General features: G+C 63.1%; 1 protein-coding gene across 1 annotated transcript; it reads left to right on the top strand.

The window, feature by feature from the left end:
- The first annotated feature begins 723 nt into the window (after positions 1-723).
- Positions 724-6,807, top strand: FSCN2 (fascin actin-bundling protein 2, retinal). Its single transcript, XM_029212288.1, has 5 exons — positions 724-1,693; positions 5,168-5,324; positions 5,771-5,892; positions 6,264-6,431; positions 6,568-6,807. Exons 1-5 carry the CDS (start codon positions 868-870, stop codon positions 6,771-6,773), a joined length of 1,479 nt encoding a protein of 492 aa, XP_029068121.1. The 5' UTR covers positions 724-867; the 3' UTR covers positions 6,774-6,807.
- Positions 6,808-7,679: the final 872 nt, after the last annotated feature.

The raw sequence follows: 7,679 nt of genomic DNA, 5'->3' as shown, positions 1-7,679 counted from the left end.
CCAAGCGGCTGCCTCTCCACACCTGGCTCGGATCTGGGTGCCATGGGTGCCAGGATGGGGGTGGGGCGCCTGGCCCCACTCACTGGCACCAACAGCCCTGCCTGCCACTTTCCCAGCCACAGGCCACCCTCGGGAAGCATCAGACTCAGGGCTGCAGGCTGTGACCCAGGGGCCACTGAGGGGGATGGCATGCGACTCAGCCGCAGCCGCCCGGGTTGGGGGCCTTGCCGCACTCCTGGCAGCAGGAATCAGAGAAGCAGTAACTGGATCTGGCAGCTGAGGGTGGAGGGCTGCGATCGGGTTGCGGCCACATGCAAGTTTTCCACCAGGCGGCTTTCTCTACCTCAGGAAAGAGCTGGGCTGGGCTGGGGAGTCTGTGCAGTGGGTCTGGGGGCCCGGAGGTGGGGGGCAAGGAGAGAGGCCAAGACGTGCAGTGGCCAGAGGCCGGGGCACAGGGCCCGCGTTGGGGCCCGGGCAGCTGCCAGTGAGGACGAGGAGGTGGTCGGCCCTGCGGCGGGTGGCGCTCTCCAGCCCTGCCGGCCCTGGGCTCTGGCCCCTGGGCAGTCCGGGAGTGGCTGAAATCCAAGCTGGGGTAATGAAAGTCTGCTGCTGTTCCTAAGCCGGCACAGCTCTGATCCGCCCTCCTCCCACCCGCCCTCTGCTGCCCGCTGGCCATGTAAGAGCTGCCTGGGCCCGTGACCGCTGGCCAGAGGCAGCATCCGAGCGGGCAGCAGGTCCATGACGCCAGCTGGGCCTGGGGGCCACGGGCCAACCCCGTCGAGCCAGGCCTCTGGGGGAACTCGGGGGCCGTGAGCACACAGAGAGAGCTTCCCAGGCCCCTCTTGGGGACCTCAGCCAGGCCCGAAGATGCCCACCAATGGCCTACACCAGGTGCTGAAGATCCAGTTCGGCCTCGTCAATGATACTGACCGTTACCTGACGGCTGAGAGCTTCGGCTTCAAGGTCAACGCCTCAGCACCCAGCCTCAAGAGGAAGCAGATGTGGTTGCTGGAGCCAGACCCGGGCCAGGGCACAGCTGTGCTGTTTCGCAGCAGCCACCTGGGCCGTTACCTGTCAGCCGAGGAGGACGGGCGCGTGGCCTGCGAGGCGGAGCGGCCGGGCCGCGACTGCCGCTTCCTGGTCCTGCCGCAGCCTGATGGGCGCTGGGTGCTGCAGTCGGAGCCACACGGCCGCTTCTTCGGCGGCACTGAGGACCAGCTGTCCTGCTTCGCCACAGCCATCACCCCGGCTGAGCTGTGGACCGTGCACCTGGCCATCCACCCGCAGGCCCACCTGCTGAGTGTGAGCCGGCGGCGCTATGCGCACCTGTGCCCGCAGGAGGACGAGATCGCGGCGGACAGCAACACACCGTGGGGCGTGGACGCGCTCGTCACGCTCATCTTCCAGAACCGGCAGTACTGCCTCAAGTCCTGCGACAGCCGCTACCTGCGCAGCGATGGCCGCCTTGTCTGGGAGCCCGAGGCTCGCACCCGCTACACGCTCGAGTTCAAGGCGGGCAAGCTGGCCTTCAAGGACTGTGACGGCCGCTACCTGGCACCCGTGGGACCCACAGGCACGCTCAGGGCTGGCCGCAACACACGGCCCGGCAAGGACGAGCTCTTCGACCTGGAGGAGAGTCACCCGCAGGTGGTGCTGGTGGCCGCCAACCACCGCTACGTGTCCGTGCGGCAAGGTAATGAGGGTGCGGGGCCGGCCACGCTCTCAGCGTGGGGCTCGTGCAGCGAGTGGCACTGCGGCTGATGGGTGGGGACATGTGTGTGGCAGCACACAGCGTAGGTGGGTGGGCTGTGGGCCACGTATGGGGTCCCTGCTGAGCCTTGGGCCCGCTGGACAGCTACTGGATGCAGGATGGGCAGCGCTCATCTGGAGGTGGTTGAGGCCCAGGCCAGCTGCTATGAGGGGTAGGAGGGCAGGCCCCGCCCACACTGGGCTGGCCCCCTGCCCGCCCCTCCCCTTCCCTTCTATCACGCCACTTCTGAAGTTTAAAGGGTTTGGAAGGCGACCAAGGGCAGGGCAAGGAGAGACACCAAGAGTGGAGTGGGGAGGGGTCTTGGGGTTCCTCCAGTCCAGCGGGATGTAAGCGGCCCCTCCAGGGCCTGGACTCCTTGGTGGGGAGACACTGTCTCTACCCAACAGGTGTGGCGTGGCTCCCCCCAAGTCCTGGATCATCGGTCACCTGCTTCATGTGACCGGTGGGCCCTTCCACATGTGATCACATGCCTGTGGGGTGAACGTGGGCAGTTCCTACTTCCCCTCGAAGAAGGTGAGGTCCCAGAGTGGCCCCAAGCTGCTTGGGCTCCTGGCTCTGTGCACCCAGGAGTGGCTGGGCATACCCTGAGCCGGCTCACTGCCACCACCTGGTCCAGAAGGGAGAGACCCGGCCCTGAGCACCTGGAGGGGTGGCCCAGCTGTGGCTCTAGGGGCCCCGGCCTGTAGTCCAGGTCTTCAAGGCTAGCGCAGAGCAGGGACCGGCATTCAGCAAACACCCCCAGGCACTTGCGGCATGTGGTCGGGTCCTGGGGCGTGAGGGATGACAGACAGACAGACAGCCCTGGTCCTTCCCATGTCAGGTCCTACTGTCTGGCCACACTGCTTTCTGGCCTGGGCCAAGGCCCATATGCTTGGCTTGTCATTAAAAGGTGGGCAGCAGTGTGAAAAAGCTTTCTCTGTGAGTCAAAGGAGATGCTGGATACAGAGTGTTTGTCCCTGTTCAGCTTGTGAGTCTTGTGGTGGTGGTAGTGGGGATGGTGCTGAAGCTGGAGGTGGTGGTGGTGGGGATGGTAAGACAGGCTGTGGTAACAGAGACGGTGCTAGTGATTCTGCTAGTGATGGTGGTGGTGCTGGTAGTGATGGAGATGGTGATGATGGTGGTGGTGAGGGATGGTAGCTGTACAAACCATTTTTCATTCTCTGGACTACCCTGCATCTGACCCCATCCCTTTAATGGGGGATGTCCCCCACAAAGGACCAGATTTGCCTCCCACTATAGAGGCCAGAGGTACCGCACATTCGCCTCCCTGCTTTGCTTACAATAAGCCTGAGGGCATAGGACCTGGCCCCGAGATATTCAGATGTTGACTTGGCTACCAGTGATTTGAGCAAGTGGAGTGTGGCATCTCAGTGCTGCGGGAGGAGGGGAGCGGTGCCACTAGATTCCAAGGTAGCTGGAGTGGCGGCTTCTGTGGAGTGGTGGTGCCTCGGTCCCTGTCATTTTGCTGGTCAGGCAGCCCCAAACCCGTCTCCTTCCCCCTGGGGTGTTTGTGAGCACCCTGGCTTCTCCTGCCAATATTTTTCTTTTGCAGCCTCTATCAGCCAGGCTCTGTTTCTGCTGTGCCCGCTGCCGGCCCTCACTGATGTGGCATTGCTGCGGGGCCGCCCAGCAGGCAGTGCTCGTTGCTGCAAGTAACAATGGCCGCAAATTGGCTTAAGCCACAAGGACACTGATTATCTCACCTAAACGGAAGTCTGCAGGCACGGGGGTGGTGGGATCCCCGGCAGGCACCACTGCCAGCTCAGTGGCATCACCAAAGTCCTCCACTCTTTCCTCTTCGAGGAACCTCTCTCCCAGGACAGCTCTGACCTCACGCTGGTGCCCTTGTGGTCACAAGACGGCTGCTGCTGTTCCAGGCTCACATCCAGACAGGACAAAGTCCAAAGGAAAGAGGGGCACTGGCTCTTCTGAGTCTTCGCAGGAGTAAGGAAAGTTCTCCTGTAAATGCTCTCAGACACCCCCTCTTGCTCAGACACCCACCACTTGACCAATCCCCCCTGGAACGGTGGGGTCCACACTCTTTGCGGGCAACCAGGACTCCGTGGAGCCTCTCCTGCCTCAAGGTCGGGGCCCCAGGAGCAGCCGGCTGTGTGAGATGGAGCCCCTAGGCTGTATCCTGTCTGGAACGGGTGTGTGTGGGGCAATGCTGGGGACACCAATGTCTTGGCCTCAGAGATGGGGGTGGAGGTGCAGCCTCGCTCCCCACTTAGCCCCTGTGGGGATGGCTCCCTCACCTCCTCAGGTCTGCTTCAGTGAGGCTGTCCCTGGCCAAAACCCACAGCATTCATGGGCACTGGATGTACCACCATTCTTGTTGTCCGCCGCCCCCCATGGACCAGTGCTAGAAGGGCAAGGGCCGCTGTCTGTTTTGTTACTGATCACGGGCCCAGGGGCAGCTGGCGCTCACTTTGTTCAGTATTGCTGATGGGACGGTGGGATTGGCAGTGAGAATGCTGGGTCACCTTCTTTGGCTCTGAGCAATGATCTGTGTAAGAAGGGTGACAGACCCCAGCCTGGGGGGCTTTGGAGGGCACAGCCATGAAGGGTGACAGGTCCTAACCTCTGCAGTCTGGGCTCTACCTGCTGCGGGTAGGGCAGGACAGGATGTGGCCCTGACCCTCAGGCTCTGATGGGGGTCTGCCACACTCCCTCCTGCTCCCCTAGCTGGAGCCACTGGGGCCCAGCCTCAGGGGACCTCTGTGATCTGCCATCTCTCTTGGAGTGGCCAGTTGTGATGGAACAGGGATGTGGTTTAAGGGAAGATACTGGGGAGGCTCCACGGCCTGCCTGCTGCCCCCCACCCTGGTCATGGATGACCCCTTCGTCTCCCTCCCAGGAACCCCAGGCAGAGCCTCAAGTAGACTTGCCCTCCCTCAGGGTTCTTGGGAGACCACGCACATGTGAGTGAGGGGCTGGGGAGGTGACAGGGGTCCAATCCCTGCTCAGCGCCCAGGAGCAAACCCCAGGCCCCTGCTGTGTCCTGAACCATGGCTGGGGAAGGACAGGGACCCCAGTGTCCATCCAGTGGCTTAGGGGAGAGTTATAAATAGAGGCTGGTGTAAATCCTGGGTCGAGAGAGCAGGAGCAAGCAGATTACCTGACGATTAGCAGAGGCAGGGGATTTGCCAGCACGGAAGGGCCTGGGTCCTGGGGCTGCGGTGGGAGCTGGGCAAGTACCTTTAGGGAGCAGTGTGTATTGGTCCAGGACGCACCCACTTGGCCCTGGGGCAGAGCTCCAAATCTTCTAGAGTCCAGAGGGTTCTAGATGAGACCCCCGCTGACTTCAGGGTTGCCCCAAGAGCATGCCTCCCCATCCCTCTGCTCCCCACCCCACCCAGGGTGAGGCGTGAGGGGCTTCCCATCTCCTCCCTCCAGGGATCAATGTCTCAGCCAACCAAGACGAAGAACTGGATCATGAAACTTTCCTGATGCAAATTGACCGGGAGACAACGAAGTGCACCTTCTATTCCAGCACTGGGGGCTACTGGACCCTGGTCACCCACGGGGGGATCCAGGCCACAGCCACACAAGTGTGAGTGCACCATCCCCACCTCTATGACCACCTTCACCTCCACCTCCACCATCACCATCACCACCTCCACCATCACCATCATCACCTCCACCATCACCATCTCTACCATCACCATCACCACCACCACCTCCACCATCACCTTCATCACCTCCACCATCACCACCACCTCCACCATCACCATCATCACCTCCACCATCATCTCTATTACCACTACCACCTGCATCACCACCTCCACCTCAACCACGGGGACCACACAGCAGCCCAGCCAGGGAAGAATGCCCACTGGGGTGAGGGACAGCTCTTAATGGTGGTGGGGGTATCAGTGGAAGGCAAGTGCCTGTCCCTCCCCCTGAGGGAGTGGTATTGGACTTGAGGGGGATGGGGAGGCCTGACCCTAAGCCCCCACGTCTTGCTCCTCTGAGGGGACCTTGACCTGCCCCTTCCAGTTCTGAGAACACCATGTTTGAGATGGAGTGGCGGGGTCGGCGAGTGGCCCTCAAGGCCAGCAATGGGCGCTATGTGTGCATGAAGAAGAATGGGCAGCTGGCGGCCATCAGCGATTTTGTGGGTGAGCACTCCCCTCATTCCCTGGGGAGACTGGGGTGGGGGCCCTCTGCCTGGGGACAGGGCCAGCTCGGAGACCCTGTCTCCACGAGGGCTGGCCCCGCTCCCTCCCCGTGAAGCTGCTGCTGTCCACGACAGTAGTCATACTTGCTAGTCCAGATCATTGTTCCCGACATGGGGGAGCATTTCCAGAGCACCCTGATCACTGCTGCACATTTGGGGAACCGGGGGCTCAACGGCCGCAGGCCCCTGGCTAAGGCCACATAAGGCAATGGCAGTGGCAGATCGAGGCACACAAGCTGGGCAGTGAGTCCGGGCCTGGAGCTCTTCCAGGGGAGCTCCGTTAAGGCCCCTCAACCCCTTTCTCGCCATCAGGTGAGGACGAGGAGTTTATCCTCAAGCTCATCAACCGGCCCATCCTCGTGCTGCGGGGCCTGGACGGCTTCGTCTGCCACCGCCGAGGCTCCAACCAGCTGGACACCAACCGCTCCGTCTACGACGTGTTCCACCTGAGCTTCAGCGACGGCGCCTACCAGATCCGAGGTGCGGGAGTGCGGGATGGGGCGGGGGGAGCGCGAGGAGCTGGGGCCCGGAGAGAGTGGGGGGCGCCGAGGGGGATAGGGGGAGCGCGGGGCCGGGAGCGTGCCGCCCGCCGACCGCCGCTCCCCTTATCCCCCAGGCCGCGGCGGCGGGTTCTGGCACACCGGCAGCCACGGCAGCGTGTGCAGCGATGGCGAGCGCGCCGAGGACTTCCTGTTTGAGTTCCGTGAGCGCGGCCGCCTGGCCATCCGCGCCCGCAGCGGAAAGTACCTGCGCGGCGGCGCCTCGGGGCTGCTGCGGGCGGACGCAGACGCACCGGCCGGGTTTGCGCTCTGGGAGTACTGAGTGGCGTCCTCCTGTCCCCCATTAAACCGTGTCTGTGACCAGCGGCTCGCGGGTCAGTGGCGCCGCTCGGGGTGGGGAAGGGTGTGCGCGGAGGGTCTGCAGGCTTGCTGGTCTCAGAGTGCTGCACAGGAGCAGTCCCTGGCCCCTCCGCCCTGGGGTTCCTGCGATGGCCGCTGGACAACTACCCCCTCCCCCCCCATCCCTCATGCCCAGAAAATCCAAGGTTGGGGCTTGTCCAGGGGGGTCCAGCCGATTGAACGTCCCACAACCCCATCCCGGACAACCAGTCCCGGGCCTCCTCTTGTCCGCCCCCCGCCCCCGGGATTGTCTCTCCTTGGCGTACGTCCCCTCCCTAAGCCCGGGAGAGGGGACCCCCACTCTACTCAGCAGGACCGGGGTGGGGCTGGGGGAGCTGGAAGGAGCCCGGTCCTAGGCCCCAGCAAGTCAGGTAGGTCAGAGGGTCTTTGGAGTCTCCATAGTGCACATCACTGCTCCCTTCCCCAAAGGCAGGGTCTTAGAGAATCCTGGAAGCACCTGATGGAGAAGTGATACCCACCTGTCCCAAACAGGGCTGTGTGTGGTCAGCCATGGGGGAGAGGACCCTTCTCAGCCTCTGCACCAGCCTGCTGCCACCCAGCCTAGGAAGGGTGGATGACCAGGACAGGGCCCATGGTTCACCCACGTGCCTCCCCAAACCAGCTGGCACCCAAAACCCCTGGGTCCCCAAGGACCCCCACCCAGGGCAGTGTCTCTTATGAGCTGGGTAACCTTGGACCATTGGAGGTGGAAGTGGGGTGAGAGGCATGCCCCCTGGGATTGGCCTGGACCTTGGGGACTGGGGTGGTGGAGGGCTGGGGGTACAGTCTAAAGCCTGGAGTAGGGGGAGACCACAGACACAGGTGACCT

The sequence above is a fragment of the Monodon monoceros genome, unplaced genomic scaffold (assembly GCF_005190385.1).
Source record: "Monodon monoceros isolate NGI ecotype Baffin Bay Population unplaced genomic scaffold, NGI_Narwhal_1 Super_Scaffold_9, whole genome shotgun sequence".
In the NCBI taxonomy this organism is placed as follows: Eukaryota; Metazoa; Chordata; class Mammalia; order Artiodactyla; family Monodontidae; genus Monodon; species Monodon monoceros.
This window is presented reverse-complemented; position numbering and strand designations above follow the sequence as displayed.

Bases quoted from the DNA above. Each gene is read 5' to 3' on its own strand.
- FSCN2 (XM_029212288.1), top strand. From the start codon at position 868: ATGCCCACCAATGGCCTACACCAGGTGCTGAAGATCCAGTTCGGCCTC. The intron at 1,694-5,167 runs GTAATGAGGGTG...TCCTCCCTCCAG, and splicing joins CTACGTGTCCGTGCGGCAAG to GGATCAATGTCTCAGCCAAC. The intron at 6,432-6,567 runs GTGCGGGAGTGC...CTTATCCCCCAG, and splicing joins CGGCGCCTACCAGATCCGAG to GCCGCGGCGGCGGGTTCTGG.